General features: G+C 38.1%; 1 protein-coding gene across 3 annotated transcripts in view; it reads left to right on the plus strand.

The window, feature by feature from the left end:
* The window catches only part of Rundc3b (RUN domain containing 3B), a 136,933-nt gene that overhangs the window by 60,241 nt on the left and 60,401 nt on the right, over window positions 1-16,291 (plus strand). For all 3 annotated transcript variants that reach the window (XM_051174571.1, XM_051174572.1, XM_051174573.1), the window contains exons 5-6: window positions 3,219-3,308; window positions 7,669-7,749. In XM_051174571.1, coding sequence (XP_051030528.1) covers window positions 3,219-3,308; window positions 7,669-7,749 — 171 coding nt within the window. The remainder of the gene's footprint in view (window positions 1-3,218; window positions 3,309-7,668; window positions 7,750-16,291) is intronic.

Consider the following 16,291-nt stretch of genomic DNA (forward strand, 5'->3'; position numbering starts at 1 on the left):
CTTATACAGCCCAGGACTCCTTGCCTAGAGATTATGTCACCCAGAATAGGCAGGGCCCTCCGGCACCAATTAATAATCAATACAGTTCCCATAGACATGGTCATAGGCCAGTCTGATTCAGGCAGTTCCTCAGTTGAGACCTTCCTCTCAAATGACTATAGTTTATGTCAAGTTGATAATTAAAGCCAACTAGGGCAGTGTGTGTGTGTGTGTGTGTGTGAGAGAGAGAGAGAGAGAGAGAGAGAGAGAGAGAGAGAGATGCATGGGCTTTTTCACACGTGAGAGCACACTTATATGTGCTCTCACAGTCTCTGTGAGTTCATGTCTATCAATTATGTCTGGAAGATACTGTTTCCTTGTAATCTCTTCACCTCCTCTTACACATAAATACCTGAGACTTGAGAGGAGTTGTAAGTAGTACGGGTTTTTCCGCCCGCCGCCTGGTATTGTCCTGCCGCTGCACCAGCTCCAAATAATACACAGAGACTCTGTATTTGATATTATGCTGTTGGCCAGGTACTAGTTTCTTATCGGCTAGCTCTGCCTTAGTTATTAACCCATTTGTGTTAATCTATGTGTGTCCACGTGTTCTTCTTACCGGGAGCCGGCTGCCGCATACTGCTCTCTCCTGACTCTCCATCTTGACCCTCCTTACTACTTCCTATTTCCTCCTTGTCTCCTAGTCCCTCCTATCTTCCTTTCCTATTGGCCAACAGTGCTTTATTATTAACCAGTATGAGAAACATATACAGAATGACATCTCCCATCAAGGAGTTTGATAAAGACATGCCATTTAGGGCCAAATGTGTAAAAGTCTCTCATTCTGTATATTTTGGCTCTCTTTGTAAATTATCATATACTGCAAGATGGCTATTGAGTGATGTACAATCTATGGGTATAGCAATGTCATTAGGAATCATTTTATTGATATGCTCCTTTGGCAAAGTAAAATCATTTGGTTATCCCCTACAACTATGACCTATCTAATCTCAGGTTCCTGGTCACTTTAGCAGTGTCTTAGGTTCCATCTCATAAAAAAAAAAAAAACTAGCATAGAAGGATTAAATTGGGGTGAGGTGGAAGAAAAGAGTAAAGAGGGAAATCTGGGAAGGAACAACCAACATGAAAGAATGTCCTGTAAGGAGTACGGGTTTTTCTGCCTGCCGCCGCCCGGTCTTGTCGGGTTGAATTTCCTGGTGTTCATCTGTCTAGGTTGTAAGTTATTTCTCCCTGAATAAACATCTATTCGGCCTATTTGTTTATCCTGACCCTTATTTACCGCAATAATGTCCTTTCAAAAAAACATGGAAACCCACTACTGTAGAAGCATGTGTGTGCGCACACACACATACAAACACACACACACACACACACACACACACACACACACACACCAAAGGAATTCTAGGTGGAGTTACTATATAATTGGGGAAACAATACTTCAAGTAGACATCTTACACAACCAAGTAAAACCTCCAGTACCAGTAATGTGCAACATCTTGTTGAACCATTGGTCAAAGGGATTCCATAGATCCCACCACTAAATATCACAGACTATGGCCAAGGGTATTGGTTATATTTCATAACCTGACCCTATTGCTGAAGATGGAACTTATTTATGTCATCGAATGTAGAGATATCAAACTGATGCCAAACTAGTAGCTACTACTGGAAAGTGTTCATGCTGCTGGAAGTTACTTCACACACCACTGAAGGAGGAAAGTAATCTATATCAAACCCTGTGACCTACAACAGAGACCTTCCCAGGAGATGGACTCATACAGTGCTAGCTCAAATGGTATAGGAGTAACCAACCACTTTTGGAGTAGATTGTGTTTATGGTTTTTAAACCATAAAAAGCATTTGGGTTTTTTGTTTGATTGCTTGCTTGCTTGTTTTGACTCTGTCCTTTGCAAATCATCCACATTGTTCTTTTGGTATCTTCACATACACTGTTGAATTGTTTTTTATTTGTGGCTAGTACATATGCACATGATAGACACATTGCTGCAGTTTGCTAGAACAGTCAGTCTTTTGTGAATTGTTTTTCAGATTTTTAGGATTTTTTTCTTCGAATTAAAAGAGAAGAAACAGTTGAAGTATGTTTCTTCTATAAGTCTTTAACACATACCCTGATAAGAAACAAGACTGGGACAGGAACAAAAATAGATACATGTTTTTATATAAATGTCTCTTTTGTGGAACACTTTCATGGAATTTACAGAACGATCACTAATTTCACTAGTCTTTGTTAGACTAGAAGTTTTACTTTCTACCTTTTATGTAAATCAGTAAAAGCAATTCTCAGGAGGTACAGAGACACAGATAACTTTAGTTCCAGCCTAATCCCCTCTGGCATTTTGAGGTGTACACCTGTCAGTAAATGGTTGGCTCTCATTTTCCTCTTCATATATTCTATTAGTGAAAACTTCCTTGTGAACTGTCACATGGTTAAAATTCCTTTCACTATTTTTGTTTTAAAGGAAGTTATGTGATTTAGTAAAAATAATTTAGAGTACTGAGTTGCCTACTAGAACAGCTCATATATATGAAGTTCAGCATTGTTTTGATTTTTTAATAGCTGGAAAATTTCTTAATATTTTCAAAAGAAACTTTAAAAGAGCATTATCCAGAGGGGATGCTTTGTAGGCATTTGCAGAGGCAGATTCATGCTCACATTTTGTTAAGAGAATGGGTAGTTTCTTTTTCAGATACAACCATCTTGATAACCATCTGCTTTAGCATCACAGTGGTGTTAGCAAAGATTACCAAACAACATTCTTTCTAAGTTATAAACTTGGTCAGTAACTCTTAGAATTGCAGAAAGACAAAATTCTTCTTCCTGTACATAAAGAACTAATGTCTACGTAGTTTTAAAAACAAACCCTGAGCATTGAGCCTGATTTGCCACCTCTCCCTTGACATTTATATTATTCCATAGTAAGGAAATGTCTGGGCATCTAAGGCCCATTGAGATTGTCACGTTAGAGATTCTTTTCCAAAGAGAGTGAAAAAACACTTAGGGATAATGATTTTATTTAGGGTCATGAGTTTGGATGTTCTTGTTTATTTTTACTTGGGGGTCTAGATATCTTTGAAACTGCAGTGATACGTTTTAAAACAAAATGGAGCTCTTCCTGTGTTATCTTTGACTATGGTTTCTGTAGGTCAAACTTTAGCTTTGTTTTTAACCCCCATGTATTCACTGCATTTTTCAGGAGGTTTTATGATGATGGAGCCATTGTCTTGGGCGAAGAAGCGAATGTGCTCGCTGGCATGCTGCTTGGACTCAATGCCATTGACTTCAGGTACCTAGGGCTCAACTCAATGATTTCAGTCCTTAAATGATTATACCTACCAGTTGTTACTCATGATTTTCTTCCAGTTTGCTAAGTAAAGCACAGTTGTACTTTGATATTTGCTTTCAGGTCAACTAGTTTTCAAGTGGTCCTAGAAGAAAGAAAATGAGGTTATTTCTAACTTAAAAGGCTTACTCTCTTAAGAAAGAGATGAGTAGACTATGCCCTGCAGCAGTACTTTGCTGTTAAGGAAGGGAAATTTCTGGATCTTACTCAGTATTTTCAGCTACTGCTGTAAAATGTAAAGAAATAGGTTCAGAACAGATTTAAAATAAGCAAGATTCCTTTCCCCTTGTCTAGATAGAGAAAATGCTAGGAAGATGTCTTGGATACTTTGTACCTCTTGTATTATTAACATTCATTTAGAATATAAAATATTGTTCATTTTTCCTTTTGTTCTCTACAAGAATAATCAGTCCCATACTGATACTAAATGGTAAACATGGTTGTGGTTAGATCACTTTGAAGATTCTGAAAGCATCGTTGTATGTTTAATTTATTCCAAATTATATGTTATATTAAAAGTAAAAAGTTATCTGTACAAAAACTCAAAGGTAAGAGTGAAGAAAGAATATTTTTATAAATAGAATCATTTGAAAATTTTAAGAATATTAATAAGATGAAACTGAAATGACTTGTGGGTTTTGACTTTAAATAGACTCCTATAATTTCCAATGAGGCTCTTTTTCTAGTAACTTACTTTCTCTTCAAAATATCGGTCTCTTCATAAGTCTGGGTTTTTCCTATTGGTATTTTAATAAGCTAATACTATCTTAATCTTTAGGATGAACATGGGAAAGTCTAAAGGTTGTCTATTGAAGTTTTTATTGCATTTATTTATTTGGTATGTGTGTGCATGTGTGTGGGCACCTGTGAATGTGGAGATCAGAGGACAAATTACAGGATACTAGTCTCTTATACCATAGGGTTCCTGAGGATTGAATTCAGGTTATCTGGATTGATGGTGGGACCTTCACTCACTGAGTTATCTTGCCAACCTGAAGATTGTCTTTTGACACAAGAGTGTTGTTAGAGCTTCATGTAGGGTGACCCATCATCTAAGTCCTGTAAGTCCATGTTTTATGTGTTTTTCAGCTTTTTTCTCTTTTAAAAGTTTTATTTCATATTCAGACCACAACATTCCACCCCATGGCATGTCATGGTGCAGAATACATGTAGTCTAACTTTTAAAATTCCCACAGTCTTTTAAGAGTCCCAACACCATTCAGAAGTGTCAAGATTGAAGTATCTTTTGAGTTTTAAGACAGTCTTTTGACTGTGAACCAATGATGAATAAAAAAGTAAATTGCATACTTTAAATATACACTGATACATCCCATTCTAAAAAGGAAGAATGCAAGCATACTGAGGTTGGATGAAGGCAGAAACTTCAGTAGGGAAAACACCAAACTTTGTAGTTCTGTGTCTGTGGCTTTAGCTTCAAAGGGCATAGATGGATCCACCCCTCCATAAACCATGTAGCCTATAATATTTGCCAGTCTCATTGGCTGTTTGCACTCCTAATATGCCTCCTTCCTCAGAATATTATTTCATGGCCCTGACATCTCCAGAATCTTGGAATCTACACTATAACCTTGCCTTCATTTTCACAGCTTCATTCAGTGGCCTCTGAGGGCCTCTTTGCAAGTACCCTAACTTGGCACACTGTCACACATTGCCTATCATCAGCAGTTTTCTGAATTATTGTAATAAGAGTCCCTGGTGCCCTCAGACTTGCATCTTTTGTGCTACCAAACTAGACTCACTGCCAAGTTCTGCTTCCAGTTTGTGGATCCTGACCTCCTTAGACCACAGTTTTAATAGTGTCTGTGTGCTGAAACTGGTAAAAAAAAATATTCCCTATACAGTTGATTTTCAACAATAAGAAACCTGTCAGGCTTTCTCCTTTCAATACTTGGTGCCTTCGATGTTGGGATTTTTTTCTTTCCTCAGAGTCTCTTTCCTGTTGCTCTGGTACAGAGCAGACCTCTTCTCCTTCAAGGCATGAATCTCCTTAGCAATTAAAGTCTTTTCTTATCACCTGTCTTGACTGTAACCTTAGCTTCCTAATGCCCTTCCCTCTCCAAACTGCATGATTCCCCCTTTCTAACGCATGGTCTTTTTCCTTGTAGTAATCATGCTACTCCACTAAATGTTATGCTGTCTTGAAATTTCTGCTGCCAAGGAAATTAGTTCATTACTTATAAGTTTGATCTAATGTGAGTTCTCAGAATATGAGCCAAATGCAGCCAGATTGTTTGCCAAAGTATTGCATTAATACTAGAGTCTTTGCTCCTCACTGAAACCTTCTTAGCTGGGTTTCCACCATCCAAGTTTCTCTGGATTGCTCTTACCAGGTTATATTACTACCTCTTTCTAAGTTCCCATCAAAATGCCCATTAAGCTCTGCTTACAGCATTCAATGGTTGTTCCAGCACCAATATACAAAACCTTTACATTCTTTCTATGTTATAAAGGCCTAAAACTACATGGTCTGGTTTATCACAGAAGCTAATACCATTTAGCAATTCTTCACTATTGCTGTGATAAAATTCCCTGACATGTACAATTAAAAAGAGAAGGAGTCTGTAGTTTCAGAGGGATGAAATCCATCATGACAGAGAAGGCATGGCAGCAAGTAGGGACAATATGGTGACAAAAGCAGGAAACTGGAGATCACATTGTGTCCCCACTCAGAAAGCAGAGTTAGAACAGTGAGGCCAAGCAACAAAACCTCAAGCTCTCCCTCACTGACATAATCCCTTCATCAAGACTCCACCTCCTGAAGATTTCATAGTCATCGCAAACAATGACATTGTCTAGGGAACAAGTATGCAAAGCAACCTTTAGGGATATTTATATGCAAACCACAACTGTGTGTGTGTGTATGTAAGTGTGAATGCCCAGAGATTGAGGAGCAACTTTATGGAGTTGCTTCTTTCCTTTCACCTTTATGTGAGTTCTGAAGATTGAACTGCATTCACCAGCTTTTGCTGCAAGTGTCTAACTGCTGAGGCGTCTCCGTTATTGCTCACTGACAGTGTGTGATAGAGTGAAAAGCAAATATATTAACCATATGTTAATGATGTTTGTGAAAATGAAGGAATGCTAGTGTGAAGTGATGCCCCTTTAATTTTGTCCTTGTTATTCAAGCCTGAATAAGTAAATACATACTCTTTATATAAGTATGCTAATAGGAATACTTGAGCAGTCAAAATTTGGAACAAAATCAGAAGGTGACAGTTCATAGGTGATTTTTTTCCTCTGAAATATCACTGTGTGTGTGTGTGTGTGTGTGTGTGTGTGTGTGTGTGTGTGTGTGTGTGTGTTTCTACATTTATATTTTTGGAGGATGTGATTTTTGTTGTTGCCGTTTTAGTTGTATTGAACAAAGTTTTGTTTAAAACTTGGGTAACTGGTGGGTATCACTGCACCCAACTCTAGAAGATGTGTTCTAAGTTATAGTAATCATCAACCAAATAACTTTTTATCTTTTTGCATGTGTGCAAAAGGAGAGATTACTTTACTGGATTAGAGGTGGAAAGGTTCAGATTTCTTTTATTGGCATTGTGAGCCTCACAGCATGCCCTTGGATCTCAGAAGAGGTTAATTAGAGATTAGAGGATTTTCAGTACCCCTTGTAGATCTAAGATCTCTTTCGTTTATTCAGAGTTTAGAAAATCCCTCCTGAGAATTTGTATTTAAGCATGGAAAACAAATCTTCTTTTGAACATTCTCTGGTGATATGTTCAGTGTCCAATAAAAACCTATTGCCAAATAGATGAATGAAATGTAGATTGAATGGCTGTTTGAAGAATAAGGGTCTCCATAGACTCATATATTTGAATGCTTGGTTACCAGGGAGTAGAGCTGGTGGAGGAACTGAGTTGCCAGGATTGGGCTCTGAGGTTTCAAAGCCCAAGCCAGGCCCACTCTCTGCTTATAGATCAGGGTGTAGCTCCTTCTTCAGCAGTACATGTGCCTGCTGCCATGCTAGATGAGAATGGAGCAAGCCTCTGAAACTGTGAGCAAAGCCCCCAGTTAAATGCTTTATTTTGTAAGAGTTTCTGTGGTCATGGTGTCTCTTCATGGCAATAGAACAGTGATTAAGACACAGTAAATTTTATTGTTGCATTATGAAACATGTAATAATATATTAACTTGTCGTATAATACTTGTCATTGATGTTGAAAATTAAATATTTAAGGTATTTATATATATATATATATATATATAACAAATTATGAAAAAAGCATTCTTGTGCAGTTGGAATATTACTAATATGAATATTTATTGTCTGCTTTCTTAGCTTCTGCCTAAAAGGAGAAGGATTGGATGGCACCTTCCCTGCTGTAATAGACTACACACCATATTTGAAGTTTGAGCAAAGGTATTTTGCCATTTTGAAGCATGTTTTTGAAATCTTAATTGTAACTTAATGCTTTGAACAATTTTCATGTGATTTAATGTCTGTATGTAACATTCGTTTCTAATCAGAAATTATTAGTTAGAACTAAGGATATAGCTCAGTGGATGAAGTGCTTGCTTTGCAAGCATAAATTCCAGTTGGCATCATCAAAACTCATGTAAAAGATAGCCATGGTAGAATGGGTATGAACCCTAGCTTTGGGCAGTCAAACACAGGTGGTTCCACAGAACTCATGGCCAGGCAGTCCAGCTGGATTAGTGGGCTGCATAATCAATAGAGACCTTGTCTTAAAAACAAGGCCGAGAGTCATAGAGAAAGATAACAAAAGTTGACCTCTAGCCTCCAAGACAGGCACACACAGAGAGAGAGAGAGAGAGAGAGGAAGACATTGAGAGATTATTAGTGAGTGCTACCTCCAACTGCACTTTTAATATTTATGAAAATAGTCTTATATTAATCTCAGTATGCAGCTTATATAAAAATAGTGATTTATATTGCTATAGTAATTATAAATTAATATAACTGTATAGTAATTGTATAGTATAGTAATTGTAAAAGAATAACTACATGCACTGAAATAACCCATTGAAACTTCAGAAACTTCATTAGATTGTGTCCCATTTTATAGAAATAAATTTTACTACCTGTTGTAAAATTTCAGTTATTTTAGGTAAACTCCATGACAAGTTTATTGACCCTTAAACTATATGTTTCTAAAAACAAAATGTCTAGTAGTGAATCCCACTGCTGGTCTGTATAACAATATTGTGTAAGAAAATTCTGGATTTCCTCTAACTTCATTGAAAATTAAGTAGGTGAAATCTATATAAGTTTTTTGTGTTTTCCTGAAAAATGATCTTGTGAATAGCATGAAATTCTATTTTTCTTAGATACTATAGACAGGCCAAACTTATAAGATACTCTGTAAATTACATGTAATATAGATACATAATCATTGAAAGTATATTGTTGCATACCTAATCTAGGAAAGACATAATTCTCCCTCTCTCTCTCTTTCTTTCTCTCTCTCTCTCCACACACACACACACACACACACACACACACACACACACACGTGCGTGTGCGCACAAACACACTGGGTCTATCAGTAACCCTGGCTATTCTGGAACTCAGTGTGTAAACCAGATTGGCTTCTACTCATAGAGATCCACCATTGGCATGCTCCAATATACCCATCTTAAAAAGACATTTTCTAAAATGTCAGCTGTTTGTGTGTGTGTGTGTAAGTGTATAAAACATTAGAAACTTGTAAATGAGAGTACAGCCCCTGACTCCAAACAAACCTCCACCTAGCAAGAGATTTCAAGTAAAAATATTTGTGATCTTTTCTGGGGACATGTGATGTCAGACCAGAGCAATTATTCTCCCATAAGAGTAGCTTGGTACAGTCTATGGGATCTCTGGCAGTGGAACCAGTATTTATCTCTAGTGCACAAATGGACTTTGGGAGCCCATTCCCTGTGGAGGGATACTCTCTCAGCCTAGACACATGGGAAAGGGCCTAGGCCCTACCCCAAATGATGTGACACATGGAAAGCCTCACCTTCCCTGGGGAGTGGATGGGAGATGGGATGGGGTCCATGAGGGGCATGGGAAGATAGGAGGGAGAGGGAACTGGGATTGATATGTAAAGTAAGATTTTTTTTCTAGTTTTCTAGTTTAAATAAAAATTTTTTTAAAAAAAAGAGTAGCTTAGTAAACCTCTGAGTTTCTTGGGGTTAGTTACATGAGCATGCATGAGGAAAAGTGTGAATAAAAAGCAGCTTCATCGCAGAAAAGGCCACATAGCTATGGTAACAACTCAGAAAAGAATATTCCTACAGTGGTATTCACTGTCTTTATAGCCCAGGAGAGGAACTTAATGAATCAAGGAACTTCTGAGCCTCTGGAGACTGGTAACTTCCATGGGATTAGGAGCCTCCCTCCCCTCGCAAGAGCTGTTTCCATTCCAAAGAAATCATTATACAACAAATAGCTAGCTGTGATCACATTCATCCTGAATGGGCAGAACCTAACGCTGAACTTGAAGAATAAGATGCATCTGAATTAGAAGTTAGGATGTCAAGATACGAGTGGGAAAGGATATTTTTACTGCTTTGGAGACGGCTTAATGAAAACATAAAGATAATTGTAAACACTAACTTTGTTCTCTCATATAGAAAAGTCTATAATAATTATTACAGTGGTTTTGAAAGATAAAGGAAGGGACCTTCTCAACCAGTTCATTCAGGATGATTTTCATGTTATAAATATGATACTCTCAATTGTTGAGTTCTTGCATGTCTGAAAATTTATGTGGTGTCTTCTCTTTATACATTAACCCTAATATGTATATGTAGCCTGTTCAAATACTACTAAAGAATTCTTATCACTTTGTATAAGGGATGATAAAGTGAGGAAAATATGCTCAGGAGCCATTAGCAATTCTGACCATAGAGGTTTCACTCTAAAAATATTTAAACTATGTTAGTTGTTATCAAGAATTCACAGATTGGCAGTGGATTTGACTCATTGGCATGGCAGACACTTTTTTTAATCTGTAAACTTCCTAATATATTTTTTTAATTTCCAAAAAAATTATATATTGTATGTTGATAACTTTCTTCCACACTCACATTCCCTCTCTTTTTCTCACTCTGCCCCCTCTCCTTAGTCTCTGTTGTTTTCCTAGACAGTTTCACTTCTTAAATATCATATATGTGTGTGTGTGTATATATATATATACATATATATATGCACATATATCATTATAAAATCTAGAAATCACCATATTTATCTTTCCAAGGCTGGCTTAATTCGTGTGATATGATTATTTCCAGTTTTATCAAATTTCCTGTAAACATGATTTGTTCTTATTTATGGCTGAAAAACATTCAGTTGAGTATATGTGCCATGTGTTCATTATTCCACTGTTAGAGGACATGTAGGTGGTTTCTGAACTTAGTTATTAAAAGAAGTACTTAATAAACATTGATGTGCAAATATCTCCATGATGCATTGACTTGGAGTCCATGTAGAAGCCCAAGAGTAGTCTATCTGGTTCACATAGTAAACCTAACATTAGTTTCTTGAGAAACCTTTGTACTCACTTTTATCCATCTGAACTATTTTACATTTCTAGCAAAAGCATGTAAGGCTTCCTTTCCTTTTTATTCACTTCCTTGTTAGGATATGTTGTTACCTGTTTTCTTTTTGTCGTCTTCTTCATTATATGCTGTACTAGCTGGTTTTATGTGACCTTAACACAAGCTAGAGTCGTCAGAGATGAAGGACCTCATTTGAGAAAATGTCTCTATAATATCCAGCTGTAAGGCACTTTCTTAGTGATTGATGGGGGAGGACCCCACCCACTGTTGGTGTCGTCATCCCTGGGCTGGTGGTGCCCTGGGTTCTATAAAAAAATCAGACAGATTGAGCAAGCCAACTGGAGCAACCCAGTAAGTATCACTCCTCCATGGCCTCTGCATAACTCTTGTCTAGGATCCTGACCTGTTTAAGTTCCTGTCCTGACTTCATTCATGGATAAACAGTGCTGTGGAAGTATAAGCTGAATAAACCCTTTCTTCCCCGACTTGCTTTTTGGTCATGGGTTTCATCACAGAAATACAAACCCTAACTAAGACATATGGTCTCTTTATTTTTATTTTTGTATTGCTAATTATTTCAGAATTTCATACATGAATACAATGTATTTTGCTCATATTCACCCCCACCCTTCTCATTAATGCCTACATTCACCCCATACCTTTTCCCTTTTAATCTTACAAGGCCTCTTAGTAGTCTAATAACATCCTGAGTTCGGTCTGTGCTGTTCATATACTCACAGCTGTGGAACCATCTCCTGAAGAGACCACACCCTAAAATATTGTCCAACCTTTGCCTGTCAAGTATGCATGCAGGCTCACAAGTCCCTCACCTTTCTATACTGGAATGTTTACTAGTTTGAGACTGTACAGGCAACTTCTATTGCTGTGAGTTCATGAATGCAGTAGCTGTCTCGTGTCCAGAAGATACTTTGTGTGGTGATATATTATTTATGATTTATTAAAGCTTGGCTGAGGATTTAGAAAAAGCTAAGTCAGCCTCAAGCTATAGAAATCAGGTAGTGGTAATACACACATTTAATCCCAGCAGCCAGAAGCTAGGAGGTGGTAGTACACACCTTCTTTAATCCTAGGACTCGGGATTAAGAGATAGACAGATCTCTGTGAATCCAAGATCTGGGGATCTACACAAGATTAAAGCAGCCCTAAAGAGAACCAGCTCACACAAAGATGATCTCAGCTCCTGGGATCACATGCCTTTAATCCTTGCACTCACTACAAGGGCATAAAAGATAGGAGCAAGGTCTTCATTAGTCAGTATCAAGCATTCATTCTCCAGCCATATGGAAGATAGAAAGACATTGAGGTCTCAGGATTCTCCAGCCATGCTGAGGAGAGGTTACATACAGTCTGAAGTTTGATGGAGCCAGGATTACCTTTCATTCTGAGATAGAGTGAGAGTTAGTGCCCAGCTGCTTTACTTTTCTGATCTTCAGCTTGAAGCTTGAACCACACTATCATTCTCTGGGTCATTTATTTTTCATGTTGTGCTTGGGTCATCCTCAGTCTCTTTCCTATTACAATCTTTCTACACTCTTCCTTGGGTCCCTGATCCTTGAGTAGAGAGGACATGATACAGATGTATCCAATTTATGGCTAAGCACTCCAGGGACACTTACTCTCTACACTTTGAACATTTGAGTTTTTGCCCCACATAAATTTCTCTGTTTAAATCTCAGAGCTGCATTAACCTATGGGTGTAGAGATAAAAATTTAGAAGGAAGTTTGATACTATGTCCATTTATCAAATTAACAGTAATAGGTTTATCTCCAGGGCCTGTAAGATCACCAATGATGGATTATTGGCCAGATTTGCAGTACTAGGCATGTATTTCTTCCTGTGACATGGGATTTAATACAATCAGAAAGCATTTTTTTACACTTCTTTCATGCATTACATTCTAACTGCAATTTCTCCTCCTGCCACTCCTCCCAGCTTCCTCTCCCTCACATCCACTTCTCCTACATTTTCCCTCAGAAAAGAGCAGGCCTCCCAGAGTTATCAGCCAAACATGGCATAACAAGATGCAGTAAGACCAGGCACAAACCCTCATATCATGGCTGGATGAGGAAAAGGGTCCTAAGAGTGGGCAAAAGAGTCTGAGACACCCTCACTTCTATTGTTAGGAGTCTTACAAAAACTGCATGCTATACAACCGTAATGTATATAGGGTCTGTGGTTGCTGCTTCAGTCTTTGTGAGCTCCTATGAAGCTCTGCTTAGTTGATTCTGTGCCCTGGTTTTATGCATCCTTAACATCTCTGGATCCTACAATCCTTTCTCCTCATCAGTGGTGTTCCCCTGGCTCTATCTAGTGTTTGGCTGCGGGTCTGCATCTGTTCCCACCAGTTGCTGCATAATACCCCTCTGATGACAACTGGAATAGATACTGATCTATAAGTATAGCAGAATATCATTGGGAATCATTTCATTGACTTTTTTTCCAGTAGTAGTTGGTTCTATCCTGGTCCCTGAGCCATCCAACTTCTGGTTCCAGGCCACTCAGGCAGTGTCAGCCTCTCATGTGTGCTGCCACTCATGGCATGGGCCTCAGGTTGGGCCAGTCATTGGTTGGCCTCTCCCACAAGTTCTGTCACACCATTACCCCAGCATATCTTGTAGGCAAGACAGATTGTAGGTCAAAGGTTTTATGACTGAATTGAAGTCCTTGTGTCCTTGTGCTACTTGCCTGGTTACAGAAGATGGCTGTATCCCCCATTACTATGAGTCTTCCCAAGGGTCACTGCATTTGGTTCTGCATAGGTCCCTAAGTATTCCAGCCATCTCTTCTGGTACTCTCTTCCTCCATCCCACCCAACCCCACCTGATGCCTTCTGTTGCCATTCCTGCCAGCCTGCAGTCCACCAGTCAAATCTGTTCTATTTCCCCTTGCCAGGGAGATCTGTGTGTTTCCTGATTAAGCCCTCCTTGTTATTTACGCTCTCTGGGTCTGTGGAACTGAAAGCAGTTTTTTATTCCTGTAACATTCATGCCACTATTGCAGCCCTTGCTGCATGTCTTGCCATGTCAATTGTTATTTCTTTTCTTAGTCAGTACCATTCTGACCAGGGTGAGATGAAATCCCAATGAAGTCTTTATTTCATTTTACTGATGCCTAAGGATGCTGACATGTTTTCTTGCTCATTGGCCATTTGTATCTCATGTTCTGAGACTGTCATTTCATTTCATTAGATATTTTTGATTGTGTTATTTCTTGCTTCACTCCCTGAGTTCTTTCATTTTTTTGTAGATATTAATCTCATGACATGTATAGATAGCAGACGTTTTTATCTCATTCTGTAAGATGCCTTTTTGCTCATTTACACACTGTTGCTGGGGCAACATAAACATCTACTCACATTAAAACAGGGAGCCAATGGCCAGACTGCAGTATGAGTACTACCTAAGTGCAACCTAAAGAACCAATTAGTTTTTGGGGGATTGCTAACAGGGATATAGGTGATGAGGTATAGGAGCAGAAATGACATAAAGACAAATGCCATCACCAAAAGCCCATCCCAGCCAGCATAGATGACATCTCACCAAAGCTGGGAACCTGGAGTATACAATCTACAGACAGTTAAGTGAGAGAGTGTCCTTTCCATGGTTCAGTTGTTCTGAACCTCTCCTAGCAGCTCAGCCTGATCTGCTTCCTCAGATAGCTTGATGATCTCTGTTTCTTCCAGGTAGCCTGTCTGGTCTTTGCTTCTTCCAGGTGACTTTTGTTCTTAGCTTCTAGCAGCTCAGCTTGTCTGAGAGTCTTCTGGGCATGTGAGCGTGTTCCTGTTTCTTGTGGGCATCTTGTCTTGGCTGATCTGGATTTCTTCCAGGCATCTCAACCTGCCGCTAGTTCTTTCAGATGGCTTGGCTTGTTTGAGCCTCTTCTAAACAGCTTGTCTCATCTGGAAATGTTCTCATCAAACCATACCATTTATATTATTTGAGGAGGGAGGAACTTGGTGAATCTGGTCAGTTTCAGAGACTTCCTGAAGCTATGGAGTTGTTGACTGTTTATGCTTTCTTGCTGGATGGGATGTTTCATTTTCCTTAGACTATCCTGGTTTAAGGGGCTCCCCTCCAAGAGAAGAAACCACTGCACAATACCCACTTAACCGTTTGTTTGGCTGTATAGAATCTTTTTAATTTTATTAAGTTCCATTTATCAACAGTTGGCATTACTTCCTTGCAACTGGTGAAGTATTTAGGAGTACTTGCTGTATGTGTTTTCCTCTAAGAGTTTTAGGACTTTGGGTATTTATTAAGGTCTCTGACTCATTGGAATTGATTTTGGTTCAGGGCAAGAGGCAGAAATCCAGTTTCACGCTCTACATATGCATTCTCCAACTCTGTTGAAGAAACTATCTTTTTAATATATTTACTTTTGGCATCTTCGTCACAAATTAGATGGCTATCAATATGTGGGTTCATATGTGGATCCTCTCTCCAATTCTGTTACATTATATGTCTGTGTTTGTGCCAGTATTGTGTCACTTTATTACTATGATTCAGTAGCATACTTGAAATCAGGTAATATTGTAACATTAGCATTATTCTTTTTCTTAGGATTGCTTTGGCTATCCAGGGTCTTTTGTGCTTCCATATGAGTTTTAAGATTTTTTTTTCATTTTATTTTTGTGAAGAATGGTTTTTGAATTTTGATTGGGGTTGCATTAAATTGATAGGTTGATTTTGTTAAGATAGTTATTTTCATAATATTATTTCAATCCGTGGGCATGGGTAGCCTTTCCGTCTTGCAGTATCTTCTTCAATTACCTTTTTTGGTATAGAAAAGATTTCAATGTAGAGTACTTTCACTTCCCTTTTTCTTTTGTTGAGGCAATTGTGAATAGCATTGTTTTCTTGATGTTTTTCTCAATGTTTTTGTCTAAGTCATGTACAAATTTCTAGTATAAATAGCTCTTCATTTATGCTGTAAAACCAAATTAACTCATTATTTCATCAAGATAGACTTTGGTTTCCATGTACTTTGATATTTGCATCCTATCTGGAGTGAGTAAATGCTTGTTCATCTTGTCCTAGGGAAAGCTAACACAGTAATTTATTAGATTAAGAGTTTTCTGGTGGAGTCTTCAGGGACCCTTATATACAGAATACCTTCTGTATATAATGACCTTGAACCTCTTACTTTCCTATTTATATCCCTTTCTATTTGTTACATCCAAGACTTCAGGCACTATATTGATTGAGTAGAGGAAGTATGTATGTTCTCTAAGAGCCTGTGCATACTCTATAGTTTTATTTCACTGTAGCCATATAGAATGCAAGAGATTATTTTGATTCTTATGTTTTTGCTAATACTTGCTTGGGTCTTTTTATGGAATTTATGATTTTTCTTTGATTTCTTTGAACATACAATC

Source organism: Phodopus roborovskii, unplaced genomic scaffold (assembly GCF_943737965.1).
Source record: "Phodopus roborovskii unplaced genomic scaffold, PHOROB, whole genome shotgun sequence".
Taxonomy (NCBI): domain Eukaryota; kingdom Metazoa; phylum Chordata; class Mammalia; order Rodentia; family Cricetidae; genus Phodopus; species Phodopus roborovskii.